Source organism: Mirounga angustirostris, unplaced genomic scaffold (genome assembly GCF_029215605.1).
Source record: "Mirounga angustirostris isolate CCGP_5_RB_7025 unplaced genomic scaffold, mMirAng1.0.hap1 SCAF_11, whole genome shotgun sequence".
Taxonomy (NCBI): domain Eukaryota; kingdom Metazoa; phylum Chordata; class Mammalia; order Carnivora; family Phocidae; genus Mirounga; species Mirounga angustirostris.
In genome coordinates, this window is record NW_026991719.1 from 52,303,335 (window position 1) to 52,319,247 (window position 15,913).

Here is a 15,913-nt window from a genome sequence, read left to right on the forward strand (position 1 = left end):
TACATTTAAACCAAGGACTGTAGTAAGAGGTAGAGAAGGACACTATATCATACTTAAAGAGTCTATCCAACAAGAAGATCTAATAATTGTAAATATCTATGCCCCCAACATGGGAGCTGCCAATTATATAAACCAATTAATAACTAAAATAAAGAAACATATTGATGGGGGGGGGGGAAGATGGCAGAAGAGTAGGGGACCCTATTCCACCCGGTCCCCAGAATTGAGCTGGATATCTACCAGACCACTCTGAACACCCACAAAATCAGGCTGAGATGTAGGAACATAGATCTAGATTTCTACAAACAGAATATCGCAGGCAGTTGGCTTCAAGGTACAAAGAGGGGAGCTGTGATTCTGCGGGCAGATATCAGAGGATAAACAGAAGAGGGAGGGAGCCAGCCATGGGAATCCTACACCCCCAGTGAGTGATAGCCTCCCACACTGGGGACGAGGCACAGACTTGCAGACTGGTAGCGGCAGGGAAAGGACTTTAGGGCAGCCTCCCTGATGGAAACATGGAGCGGTGGGGCTCCGTGTGCAAACTGGGGGCAGCTAGCAGTTTTAGAAGCACAAAGGGCAGAGACGTGCCCTGACCTGGAGGTGAGGACTGGGAGTGCTGCTGAGGGGCACAATCCAGGACTGCAGTTTTTAGCAGCACAGAGAGAAATGGAGATAGTGTGGCTTGGAGAGCTCACTGAAGAACAGACTGTGATCTCTCTGCTCTGAGGCAGAGGGTTGGAAATGGTCTCTTCTGCTCTGACTCTTGGAAGAGACACAGAAAGCCACCAGGGAAAGCAGCCAGAGAACAAAAGCCCCCAAAAGCGGTCTTCACTGACCCCAACCCTGCCACAAGGGGCAGGGCATCTCGGCTAAAACAGGGTTGCCTAAGGAACAGCACGGCAGGCACTTCCTCCAGAAGACAGGCTGGGAAAACAAGATATCAGAAACCTAAGGTCCCTAGAAAAGAGGTGCCTCTTCCTTGGGTTATGGTCATTAATTTAGACTCTATACGTTCCCTCAACCACCCAGCAACAAAATGACTAAGAGAAGGAACCCCCAAAATAAGAAAGAATCAGGATTATGACATCTGCCACAGATTCACAAATGGATTCAGATATAACCAAGATGTCGGAGATGGAATCCAGGCTAGCAATTGTGAAAACAATAGCTAGAATGGAGAAATCAATTCATGGCAACATAGAGTCTAAGGCAGAAATGAGAGCTGAAATGGCAGAACCTAAAAATGCTATCAATGAGATCCAGTCTAATCTAGATAATCTAAGAGCTAGGGTAAGTGAAGCAGAAGAACGAATTATTGACCTGAAGGACAATTTAATAGATAAAAAGGGAAAAAAGGAGGCCAGGGAAAAACAACTCAGAATCCATGAAAATAGAATCAGAGAAATAAGTGACACCATGAAACGTTCCAGTGTCAGAATTCTGGAATCCCTGAGGGGGTGGAGAGAGAGAGAGAGAGGACTAGATATATATTTGAGCAAATTGTAGTTGAGAACTTCTCTAATCTGGGGAATGAAACAAACATTCGTGTCCTCTAGGCAGAGAGGACTGTCCTGAGATTAAGGAAAACAGGCCAACACCCCAGCATGTAATAGTAAAATTCGCAAATCTTAGAATCAAGGAAAATATCTTAAGGGCAGTTAGGGGGAAGAGATTCCTTGCATACAGAGGAAGGAACATCAGAATTACGTCAGACCTATCCACAGAGACCTGGCAAGCCAGAAAAGCCTGGCAAGACATATTCAGGGTACTAAACGAGAAAACATGCAGCCAAGAATACTTTATCCAGCAAGGCTGTCATTTAGAATGGATGGAGAGATGCAGAGCTTCCAAGGCCAGCAGAAACTGAAAGAATATGTGACGACTAAGCCGGCCCTGCAAGAAATATTAAAGGGAGATTCTATAAAAGGAGAAAGACCCCAAGAGTGATATACAACAGAAATTTACAGGGACAATCTATAAAAACAACGTCTTCACAGGCAACATGATGACAATTATTTCATATCTTTCAATAATCACTCTCAACGTGAATGGCCTAAATGCTCCCATGAAAAAGGCACAGGTTTGCAAATTGGATAAAAAAACAGGACCCATCCATATGCTGTCTACAAGAGATTCATTTTGAACCTAAAGATACATCCAGACTGAAAATAAAGGGATGGAGATCCATCTTCCATTCCAGCAGACCTCAAAAGAAAGCTGGGGTAGCAATTCTTATATCAGACAAATTAGATTTTAAACTAAAGTCTGTACTTAGAGACACAGAAGGACACTATATCATTCTTAAAGGGTCTATCCAACAAGAAGATCTAACAATTGTAAATATCTACGCCCCCAACATGGAAGCAGCCATCTACATAAGACAACTGTTAAGCAAAATAAAGAGTCATATTCATAACTATACATTAATTGTAGGAGACCTCAGTACTCCAATCTCAGCAATAGACAGATCATCTAAGCAGAAAATCAACAAAGAAACAAATTTGAATGACACACTGGACTAGATGGACCTCATAGGTATATACAGAACATTCCACCCTAAAACAAAAGAATACTCATTCTTCTCGAGCACACATGGAACTTTCTCCAGAATAGACCACATAATGGGTCACAAATCAGGTCTCAACTGATACCAAAAGACTGAGATTATTCCCTGCATGTTCTCAGACCATAATGCTTTAAAACTGGAACTTAATCACAAGAAAAAAAAAATGGCAGAAATTCAAACACTTGGAAGTTAAAGATCACTCTGCTCAAGAATGTTTGAGTCAACCAGGAAATCAAAGAAGAACTTAAACAATTCACGGAAACCAATGAGAATGAAAACACATTGGTCCAAAACCTATAAGATACTGCAAAGGCAGTCCTAAGGGGGAAATACATAGCCATCTAAGCCTCACTCAAAAAAATAGAAAAATCCTGAATTCACCATCTAACTTTACACCTTAAAGAACTAGGGAAAATGAAGAAACGATACCTAAGCCACACATTAGAAGAGAAATAATTAAGATGAGAGCAGAGACCAATGAGTTAGAAACCAGAAACACAGTAGATCAGATCAACAAAACTAGAAATTGGTTCTTTGAGATAATTAATAACATCAATAAACCACTGGCTAGACTTATCCAAAAGAAAAGAGAAAGGATCCAAATTAATAAAATTATGAACGAAAGGGCAGAGATCACGACTAACACCAAGGAAATAGAAAGAATTCTTAGAAATTATTATCAACCACTATATGCCAATAAGCTGACCAACCTGGATGAAATGGATGCCTCCCCGGAAACCTGTAAACTACCAAGACTGAAACAGGAAGAAACTGACAACCTGACTAGGCCAATAACCAGCAACAAGATTGAAGCAGTGATCATAAACCTCCCAGAAAACAAGAGTCCAGTGCCTGATGGATTCTCTGGGGAATTCTACCAAACATTCAAAGAAGTAATAATACCCATTATCCTGAAGCTGTTTCCAAAAATAGAAAGAGAAGGAAAGCTTCCAGACTCATTCTATGAAGCCAGAATTACCTTAATCTCCAAACAAGGCAAAGACCCCATTAAAAGGAGAATTTCAGATCAATATCCCTGATGAATATGGATTACAAAATCCTCAACAAAATCCTAACTAATAGCATCCAACAATACATTAAAAAGATCATGTACCATGACCAAGTGGGATTTTTCCCTGAGATGGAAGAGTGGTTCAACATTCGCAAATCAATCAGCGTGATAGAACACACTAATAAGAGGAGGGAGAAGAACCATATGGTCCTCTCAATTGATGCAGAAAAAGCATTTGACAAAATACAGCATTCTTTCCTGATTAAAACTCTTCAGAGTATAGGGATAGAGGTAACATTCCTCAGTTTATAAAATCCACCTATGAAAAACCCACAGTGAATATCATCTTCGTGGAGAAAAGCTGAGAACCTTTCCCTTAAGATCAGGATCACATCAAGGATGCCCACTCTTGCCACTATTGTTCAACATAGTACTAGAAGTCCTAGCCACAGCAATCAGAAAACAAAAAGAAATAAAAGATATTCAAATTGGCAAAGAAGAAGTCAAACTCTCTCTTTTTGCAAATGACATGATACTTTATGTGGAAAACCCAACAGACTCCAACACCCCCAAATTACTAGAATACAAACAGCAATTCAGTAATGGGGCAGGATACAAAATCAATGCACAGAAATCAGTTGCTTTCTTATACACTAACAATGCAACTGTAGAAAGAGAAATTAGAGAAAGGATTCCATTTACAATAGCACCAAAAACCATAAGATACCTCGGAATAAACCTAACCAAAGAGGTAAAAATCTATACTCTAAGAACTACAGAACACTCATGAAAGAAATTGAAGAAGACACAAAAGATGGAAAAATATTCCATGCCCATGTATCAGAAGAATAACATTGTTAAAACGTCTATGCTACCCAGAGCAATCTATAACTTCAATGCCATCCCGATCAAAATTCCAATGACATTTTTCAAATTGCTGGAACAAACAATCTTAAAATTTGTATGGAATCAGAAAAGACCCCGAATCGCCATGGAAATGTTGAAAAAGATAACAAAGCTGGGGGCATCAGGTTGCCCGATTTCAAGCTATATTACAAAGCTGTGATCACCAAGGCAGCATGGTACTGGCACAAAGACAGACACATAGACCAATGGAAGAGAATAGAGAACCTAGATATGGACCCTCAACTCTATGGTGAACTAATCGACAAAGCAGGAAAAAATATGCAATGGAAAACAGTCTCTTCAATAAATGGTGCTGGGGAAATTGGACTGCCACATGCAGAAGAATGAAACTCAACCATTTTTTAACACCATGCACAAAGATAAACTCAAAATGGATGAAAGACCTCCATGTGAGACAGGAATCCATCAAAATCCTAGAGGAAATCATAGGCAGTAACCTCTTTGACATCAGCCACAGCTACTTCTTTCAAGATACATCTCCAAAGGCTAGTGAAACAAAAGCAAAAATGAACTTTTGGGACATCATCAAGATAAGAAGCTTCTGCTCAGCAAAGGAAACAGTCAGGAAAACAAAGAGGCAACCCACGGAATGGGAGAAGATATTTGCAAATGACACTACAGATAAAGGGATGGTATCCAAGATCTATAAATAATTTCTCAAACTCAACACTCAAAAAACAAATAATCAAGTCAAAAAATGGGCAGAAGACATGAACAGACACTTCTCCAAAGAAGACATACAAATGGCTAACAGACACATGAAAAAATGTTCATCATCATTAGCCATCAGGGAAATTCAAATCAAAACCATCCTGAGATACCACCTTACACCAGTTAAAATGGCAAAAATCGAGAAGGTAAGAAACAACAAATGTTGGAGAGGTTGTGGAGAAAGGGGAACTCTCTTACACTGTTGGTGGGAATGCAAGTTGGTACAGCCACTTTGGAAAACAGTGTAGAGGTTCCTCAAAAAATTAAAAATAGAGCTACCCTATGACCCAGCAATTGCACTCCTGGGTATTGACCCCAAAGACACAGATGTAGTGAAAGGAAGGGCCATATGCACCCTAATGTTCATAGCAGCAATGTCCACAATAGCCAAACTGTGGAAAGAACTGAGATGCCCTTCAACAGATGAATGGATCAAGAAGATGTGGTCCATATATACAATGGAATATTACTCAGCCATCAGAAAGCGTGAATACCCAACTTTTGCATCAACATGAATGGGACTGGAGATTATGCTAAGTGAAATAGGTCAAGCAGAGAAAGTCAATTATCATATGGTTTCACTTATTTGTGGAACATAAGGTATAGCATGGAGGACATTAGGATAAGGAAAGAAAAAATGAAGCATGGGGGGGGAATGCATATGGGAGACAAACCATGAGAAACAGTGGATTCCAAGAAAAAAAACAGGGTTTTAGAGGGGTGGGAAGCATGGATAGGTGAGCCCAGTATGAGTATTAAGGAGGGCACATATTGCATGGAGCACTGGGTGTTATATGAAAACAATGAATCATGGATCACTACATCAAAAACTAATGATGTATTGTGACTAAAATAACATAATAAAATAAATTTTTATAAAAGGAAACATACTGATAATAATACATTAATATTAGGCGACTTCAACACTCCACTAACAGGATTGGACAGATCATCTAAGCAGAGGTTCAACAAAGAAACAAGACCTTTGAATGACACATTGAATCAGATGGACTCTGTAGATATATACAGAACTTTCCATCCTAAAACAACAGAATACTCATTCTTCTCGAGTGCACATGGAATTTTCTCCAGAATAGATCACACTCTCATCACAAATCAGGTCTCAATCAATACCAAAAGATTGAGATTATTCCCTGCATATTTCTAGGCCACAATGCTTTGAAACTGTTACTCAACCACAAGAAGAAATTTGGAAGGAATTCAAACACTTGGAGGTTCAAGAGTATCCTGCTAAACAATGAATGGGTCCACCAGGAAATTAGAGAAGAACTTAAACAATTCATACAAACCAATGAAAATGAAATCACATTGTCCCCAAACCTATGAGATATTGAAATGTGGTCCTAAGAGGGAAGCACATAGCTATCCATGCCTCTCTCAAAAAATTAGAAAAATCCCAAACACACAATCTAACCTTACACCTAAAGGACGAGGAAAAAGAGCAGCAACTAAAGCCTAAACAAAGCAGGAGAAGAGGAATAATAAAGATTAGAGCAAAAATCAATGAAATAGAAACTAGAAAAACAGTAGAAGACATCAATGAAACTAGAAGCTGGATCTTTGAAAGAATTAATAAGATTTATTAACCTCTGGCCAGACTTATCCAAAAGAAAAGAGAAAGGACCCAAATTAATAAAATCACAAATGAAAAGGGAGAGATCACGACTAATACCAAGGAAATAGAGACAATTGTTAGAATTTATTACCAGCAGCTATATGCCAACAAACTAGGCAATCTGGAAGAAATGGACGCATTCCTGGAAACTTATAAACTACCAGGACTAAAACAGGAAGAAACAGACAATCTGAACAGAATAATAACCAGCTAGGAAACTGAAGCAGTAATGAAAAACCTCCCAAAAAACAAGAGTCCAGTGCCACATGGCTTCCCAGGGGAATTCTACCAAACACTTAAAGAAGAAATAATAACCTATTATACTGAAGCTGTTTCAAAAAGTAGAAATGGAAGGAAAACATCCAAACTCATTCTGTGAGCCCAGCATTACCTTGATGCCAAAACCAGACAAACACATCATCAAAAAGGAGAATTACAGACCAATATCCCTGATGAACATGGATGCCAAAATACTCAACAAGATCCTAGCCAATAGGATCCAACAGTTCATTGAAACGATTATTCACCAAAGCCAGGTGGGATTTATTCCTGGGATGCAAGGGTGGTTCGACATTTGCAAATCAATCAGCGTGATAGATCACATTAACAAAAGAAAAGACAAAAACCATATGATGCTCTCAATTGATGCAGAGAAAACATTTGACAAAATACAGCATTCTTTTCTGATTAAAATGCCTCAAAGTATAGGGATAGAGGCAACATACCTCAATATCATAAAAGCCATCTATGAAAAGACCACAGTGAACCTCATCTCAATGGGAAAAAGCTGAGAAATTTTCCCTTAAGGTCAGGAACACAGCAGTGATGCCCACTCTCACCACTATTGTTCCCAGCCTCAGCAATCAGACAACAAAAAGAAATAAAAGGCATTCAAATTGGCAAAGAAGAATTCAAACTCTCTCTTTGCAGATGACATTGTACTTTATGTGGAAAACCCAAAGACTCCACCCCAAAATTGCTAGAACTCATACAGCAATTCAGCAATGTGGCAGGATACAAAATCAATGCACAGAAGTCAGTTGCATTTCTATGCATTAACAACGTAACTGAAGAAAAAGAAATTAAGGAATTGACTCCATTTATAATAGCACCAAAAACCGTAATATACCTCAGAATAAACCTAACCAAAGAGGTAAAGGATCTATACTCTAGAAACTACAGAACACTCATGAAAGAAATTGAGGAAGACACAAAGAAATGGAAAAACACTCTATGCTCACGGATTGGAAGAATAAATATTATTAAAATGTCTATGCTATCCAGAGCAATCTACACTTTAAATGCAATCCCTATCAAAATACCATCATCATTTTCCACAGAGCTGGAACAAATAAACCTAAAACTTGTATGAAACCAGAAAAGACCCAGAATCTCCAGGGCAATTGAAAAAGAAAAGCTGGAGCCATCACAATGCCTTACTTCAACTTATATTACAAAGCTGTGATCATCAAGACAGAATGGTATTGGCACAAATATAGACACATAGATCAATGGAACAGAATAGACAACCCAGAAATGGACCCTCAACTCTATGATCAACTAATCTTTGACAAAGCAGGAAAGAATATCCAATGGAGAAAAAACAAAGTCTCTTCAATACATGGTGCTAGGAAAATTGGTGAGATACCACCTTACACCAGTTAGAATGGCAAAAATCGAGAAGGTAAGAAACAACAAATGTTGGAGAGGTTGTGGAGAAAGGGGAACTCTCTTACACTGTTGGTGGGAATGCAAGTTGGTACAGCCACTTTGGAAAACAGTGTAGAGGTTCCTCAAAAAATTAAAAATAGAGCTACCCCATGGCCCAGCAATTGCACTCCTGGGTATTGACCCCAAAGACACAGATGTAGTGAAAGGAAGGGCCATATGCACCCCAGTGTTCATAGCAGCAATGTCCACAATAGCCAAACTGTGGAAAGAGCTGAGCCACATGTAGAAGAATGAAATTGGACCATTCTCTTACACCAATCACAAAGATACACTCAAAATGATGAAAGACCTAAAAGGAGGACTGAAATCTATCAAAATCCTAGAGGAGAACACAGGCAGCAACTTCTTTGACCTCGATCACAGCAACTTCTTGCTAGATATGTCTCCAAAGGCAAGGGAAACAAAAGCAAAAATGAACTATTGGGACTTCATCAAGATAAAAAGCTTCTGCACGGCAAAGGAAACAGGCAACAAACTAAGAGAAAACCCATGGAATGGGAGAAGATATTTGCGAATGACATATCAGCTAAAGGGCTGGTATCCAGAATCTATAAAGAACTTCTCAAACTCAACACCCCCCCCCCAAAAAAACAATCCAGTCAAGAAATGGGCAGAAGACATGAACAGACACTTCTCCAAAGAAGACATACAAATGGCCAACTGACACATGAAAAAATGCACAATATCACTAGCCATCAGGCAAATACAAATCAAAACTATAGTGAAATACTACCTTACACCAGTTAGAATGGCAAAAATGAACAAGGCAGGGAACAACAAATGCTTGAGAGGTTTTGGAGAAAGGGAAACCCTTTTACACTGTTTGTGGGAATGCAAACTGGTACAGCCACTCTGGAAGACAGTATGGAGGTTCCTCAAGAAGTTAAAAATAGAGTTACCCCACAACCCAGCAATTGCACTACTGGAGATTTACCCCAAAGATACAGATGTAGTGAAAAGAAGGGCCCTATGCACCCCAATGTTCATAGCAGCAATGTCCGTAATAGCCAAACTGTGGAAGGAGCAAAGATGTACTTCAAGAGATGAATAGATAAAGAAGATGTAGTTCATATATACAATTGAATATTACTCAGCCATCAAGAAAGATGAATACCTACCATTTGTATTGACATGGATGGAACTGGAGGGGATTATGCTAAGTGAAATAAGTCAAGCAGAGAAAGACAATTATATGGTTTCACTTATATGCAGAACATAAGCAATAGCTTGGAGGACCATAGGGGAAGGGAGGAAAAACAGAATGAGAATAAATCAGGGAGGGAGACAAACCACGAGAGACTCTGGACTCTGGGAAACAAACTAAGGGTTACAGAAAGGAGGGGGTGGGGGATGGGGTACCCAGGTGATAGGTATTAATGAGGACACGTGTTGTGATGAGCACTGTATGTTATATGCAACTAATGAATTGTTGAACACTACATCAAAACTAATGATGTACTGTATGTTGGCTAATTGAACAAAATAATAAGAAAAATTTTCTCCGGTGATTCTGATAAATTCCTGGCATAAAAAAATAAAGAATTCTACATATCAATGAGATCATATGATAGTTGTCTTTTTCTGTTTGACTTATTTCGCTTAGCGTAATACCCTCTAGTTCCATCCACATTGTTGCAAATGGCAAGATTTGATTTGTTGATGGCTACCTAATATTCCATTGTACGTATATATCACAACTTCTTTTTCCATTTTCTTGAGGTCATTTGCTAATGCTAGTAACATAGCAAAGTGAGAACTTGAACTTACATCTTCTGGTTTCAAATGAATGAAATGAAACTAATATTTATAAACATCTGTTCTTTTTTTCTTTTTTTTTCAAGTTTTTATTTAAATTCCAGTTAGTTAATATAGTGTAATGTTAGTTTCAAGTGTAGAATTTAGTGATTCATCACTTATAACAACCAGTGCTCATCACTATAAGTGCTAGGCACTTCTGCATACATGATTTAATTCTCACCAAAAACCCTACAAGAACAGACTAATTAGGCTCATTTTTGCAGGTGAGGAGACTCAGGTTCAGAGAGGTTGAGAAACTGCCCAAGGTTATGCCAGTAATAAATGACAATGCTTGTATTGAAATCTGAATCTGACTCCAATGCTTCTTTGACAATATAATGCAATAGTATGTGGCTATTAGTGTTATTAAGAATAAATTAATGATGTACTGTATGGTGACTAACATAAAAATTAAAAAAAAAAAAAGAATATTTGAGGTGCGCCTGGATGCCTCATTTGGTTAAGTGTCTGACTTCAGCTCAGGTCATGATCTCAGGATCCTGTGATCAAGCCTTGCCTCAGGCTCCCTGGTCAGTGGGGAGTCTGCTTGTCCCTCAGCTCCTCCCCAAGCTCATGCTCTCTCTCTCTCTGTGTGTGTCACTCTCTCTCTCTCAAATAAATAAATACAATCTTTAAAAAACAAAAATAATATTTGACATTCTTCCTGGTAGCAGAGAATACATTTAAGATTTCCTTTTCCAAACCTTTAAATCATGACAGCATAGTCACAAGGTTGGTAAAGCATGTGAGCCCTCTCCCCTTTTTTACTTAGGGAAAACTAGAAGCATAGTAACAAGAATATTAAATGGCCTGTACACAATATGAAAGTAATCAGAATGATACAGCAGGCCAGCGAAAAGCAGAGTGTGATTTCTATGTTCAAAGGGCCAATGGTAACTCTGCTCTTCTCCTAATAGGCATAAACTGGAGTAATTTCTGAGGGAAGAGGTATGGGATCTGCCAAACTCAACCTCTTGCCAAACTAGACCCTCCAAAACACCTTAGATTAGACCAGTTTCCCAAAGCCTATATTTCTTTAAGTGTTTTTTTGTTTTGAATGTAGGGATGATAAGAACCCAGGACTTCCTTGAGGACTTTGACTTCATGGTGATATAAGACCTCCCTTATTTTTGGACTTCTGTTCAAGGATTGCTGGTTATAAAAGACACTGTAGTATGGTTCCTTTGCTTTGTAAGGAATACTGAAGAGATTAATTACCAAGGCAATTAGTTTCAACATATCTAGTCTATGCCAGTAGCATACTGTCATACTGATGGGAAGATGATCTTTTGTTTTTTGTAGGAGTTGCTTTGCTAAATTAAAGATGCCTCACACAATTTAAATAAAGCAGAAAAAAAACCAGTACTAAACCTTATTTTTAGGAGCATATTAAAATAGTACATAGTGAACCACATGATTTTCTAAAATTACCAGCTGCATCCTTGTTAGCATCTCTTCCTTTTCTGACAGGTTAGTTACTGATGAGTCCCATTTATCCTGCAATCACATTTCACACGGTCAAAGTTCAGTGCCATAGTCTGCTTATGAATTTGTTAGTGCTGATAATCTAAATTTGGCTTGTTTTCCCCATTGGTTAACTGTAACTTTATCATTAGATTAGTACTTCTTAGACAAACTACATATTAACATCTATTGTTCCTCAGCATGTTATATGAGCCTGCCTTGAAATCATGATGGTTGTCATCTACAACATTTGCTTAACATTTGCAGTAGTGGTGTTCCTGTGATTCACATACTGATATAAGCTAAGATCCTAAAGGGTATGTTCATTGTAAGAGCTGCCTCCTTGGGGATGAAAAATCCATTTCAGAGGAATTAAAGCTTTCAAATGTAAATGCCATCATATTCTTTAAGTCTGAGTGAAACCCAAATATTTAAACCCAAAAAAAGGGCAGAGGAATATGCCAGTGACCCATCTGCTAGGCAGAATTTGGCTTGGAACCTGGATCATAATATGTATCTAAGCTAGTTTACAGAACAAAGTGAGATATTCTGTCACCAAGACACTTGGTAACTTGCAGGTCTAGGTTTTTAGATTACATTTTATTTTTTTAAAGATTTTATTTATTTATTCATAAGAGACAGAGAGAGAGGGAGGCAGAGGGAGAAACAGGCTCCCAGGGAGCCCGTTGCAGGACTCGATCCCAGGACCCTGGGATCATGACCTGAGCCGAAGGCAGACGCTTAACCAACTCAGCTACCCGGGTGCCCTAGATTACATTTTAGATACGCTTTTAGATCCTAATGTTTGAAATTGCAGAATAATATTTTGTGGGTTGGGACTAAAACAGGTCATCTTGCAAGAATCACTTTATTTTCCAGTATTTTTTTTTTCATTTATGCATTCCTCAAATATTTATTGGCACTAAACTTTGTATACTGGGCCCTTCTGTAGGAATTTACTGCCACCTTCATCAATGTTGAAAGTGAATTCTGATTCCTATTGGGCATTTGGTATGCTTCATGGAATGGGCCAATGGCATGATTTTAATATACTTTCAATGGAATACTATAGGCATTTTACATTTTTTTAACATGATAATTTTCAGTATGTTCAAAATTTATATCAGAATACAGATGTATCAAAATATTAACAGTGCTTGTCTCTGAGAGGTAGTAAAACAGATCCCACAAGGATTTTTCTTTATATTTTATGAATTTTCTACATTTTATAATATAAATATATATTACTCTTATAAAGATGAAAGATGTTTTATTGAAGAATAATTGACAATACAATACAATACTGTATTAGTTGCAGGTGTACAACATAGTGATTTGTTACTTATATACATTACAAAATGGTCACCACAATAAGCCTACTTACCATCTATCATCCTACAAAGTCATTACAATATTATAGGCTATATTCCCTATGGTGTACATTACATTCTCATGTCTTATTTATTTTATAACTGGAGTGTTGTATCTCTTAATCCCTTTCACTTATTTTGTTCATCCCCTACCCACCCACCCCTCTAGAAACCAACAGTTTGTTCTTTCTCTCAGTTTCTATTTTGTTTTATTTGTTAATTTATTATGTTTCTTTATATTTTACATATCAGTGAATTCATATGGCATTTATCTTCCTCTGTCTTACTTATTTCACTTAGCATAATACCTTCTAGTTTCATTCATGTTGTCACAAATAGCAAGATTTAACTATTTTTTATGACTGAGTAATATTCCTGTATCTCTCCTCCCCACACACCGTGTGTGTGTGTGTGTGTGTGTGTGTATCACATCTTTATCCATTCATCTATTGATGGACATTTAGGTTGCTTTCATGTCTTGCCTGTTGTAAATAATGCTGCAATGAACATAGGGGTACATAGGTCTTTTTGATTAGTGTTTTCATTTTCTTTGGGTAAGTACTCAGAGATAGAAAAACTGGATTGTGTGGTATTTCTAATTTTAATTTTTTGAGGAACCTCCATACTGTTATCCATAGTAGCTGCCCCAATTTACATTTCTACCAACAGTGCACAAGCGTTCTTTTTTTTTTTTCACATCTTTGTCAATACTTGCTATTTCTTGTCATTTAGACACTAGCCATTCTAAATGGTTGGGAGTGATATCTCATTGTGGTTTTGATTTACATATCCTTGATGACTAGTGATGATGAGCATCTTTTCATGTGTCTGTTAGTCATCTGGATATCTTTGAAAAAATGTCTATTCAGGTCTCTTACCCATTTTTAATAAAACTATTTGTTGTTATTTTAGCACTGAGTTCTATGAGTTTTTTTAATATATTTTGGAAATTAACCATTTACCAGATATATCATTTGCTAATATCTTCTTCCATTCAGTAGGTTAACTTTTTGTTTTGTTTCGTTGACAGTTTCCTCTGCTGTGGAGCAGTTTTTTCAGTTTGATGTAGTCCAAAATATTTTGTTTTTGTTTCTCTTACCTGAGAAGACAGCTCCAGAACAATATACCTAAAGCCTATCAAGAGTTTACTGCCTATGTTTTCTTTAAAGAGTTTAATAGATTCAGGTCTGACATTTAGATCATTAATTTTTATTTTATTTTATCTTATTTTATTTTAATTCCATTATAGTTAACATATACTGTTATATTAGTTTCAGGTGTACAATATAGTAATTCAACAATTGCATACATCAACTGGTGCTCATTGACAAGTGCACTCTATAATCCCCATCACCTATTTCACCCATCCTTCCACCCACTTTCCCTCTGGTAAACAGATAATTATCTCTTTGTTCTCTAGTTAAGAGTCTGTTCCTTGGTTTCTCTCTTTCTCTCTCTCTTTTTCCATTACTTATTTGTTTTACTTCTTAAATTTCACATATAAGTGAAATCATACGGTATTTGTCTTTCTCTCACTGACTTATTTCCCTTTGCATTATACTCGTTAGCTCTATCCATGTAGTTGGAAATGGCAAGATTTCATTCTTTCCAAGGGCTGAATAATATTTCATTGTTTACATATGCCACATCTACTTTATCCACTGATCTATTGATAGACACGAGTTGCTTCCATAATTTGGCTATTGTAAATCAAGTTAAAATAAACACCGGGGTGCATGTATCCCTTTGAATTAGTGTTTTTGTATATTGGGGGTAAATATCCAGCAGGGCGATTACTACATCATAGGGTAGTTTTATTTTGAACTTTTTGATGAAACTCTGTACTGTTTTCCAGAGTGGCTGCACCAGCGTGCAATCCCACCAACAGTGCAAGAGAGTTCCTTTTTCTCCACATCCTCACCAACATTTGGTGTTCCATATGTTTTTCAGATGAGATCGGGTGCGTTCAGGGTGGTATGGCTGTAGTCTCCATATGTTTTTCATTTTAGCCACTCTGAGAGGTGAGAGGTGATTTCTCATTGTAATTATGATTTGCATTTCCCTGATGATGAGTGATACTGACCATCTTTTCATGTGTCTTTTGGCCATCTGTATGTCTTCTTTGGGGAAATATCTTCTGTCCATTTTAAAATTCAATTATTCATTGATTAATTCAGAAGTTTTTATCTTGATGAAGTCCCAATAGTTTATTTTTGCTTTTGTTTCCCTTTCTTCAGGAAACATATCTAGTAACAGTTTGCTAAGGCTGATGTCAAAGAGGTTACTGCCGGTGTTCTACTATAGGATTTTGATGGTTTCCTGCCTCATGTTTAGACCTTTCATCCACTTTGAATTTATTTTTGTGTATGATGTAAAAAAGTGGCCCAGTTTCATTCTTTCACATGTTGCCATCCAGTTTTCCCAGCACCATGTGTTGAAGAGACTGTCTTCTCTCCAGTGGATATTCTTCTTACTTTGTCAAAGATTAGTTGGCCATATAGTTGTAGGTCCATTTCTGGGTTCTCTATTCTGTTCCATTGAACTATGTATCTATTTTTGTGTCAGTATGATACTGTCTTGATCACTACAGCTTTGTAATACAACTTGAAGTCCAGAAATGTGATGTGTCCAGCTTTGCTTATCTTTATCAAGATTTCTTTTGTGGTTCCATACAAATTTTGGGATTGTTCATTCTA

At 37.6% G+C, this 15,913-nt stretch overlaps 1 protein-coding gene across 1 annotated transcript in view; it reads left to right on the top strand.

Moving 5' to 3' along the window:
- The first annotated feature begins 1,128 nt into the window (after positions 1 to 1,128).
- The window catches only part of ZC3H12B (zinc finger CCCH-type containing 12B), a 72,900-nt gene continuing 58,115 nt past the window's right edge, over positions 1,129 to 15,913 (top strand). Inside the window, exon 1 of the mRNA XM_064573587.1 lies at positions 1,129 to 1,293. Coding sequence (XP_064429657.1) covers positions 1,129 to 1,293 — 165 coding nt within the window. The remainder of the gene's footprint in view (positions 1,294 to 15,913) is intronic.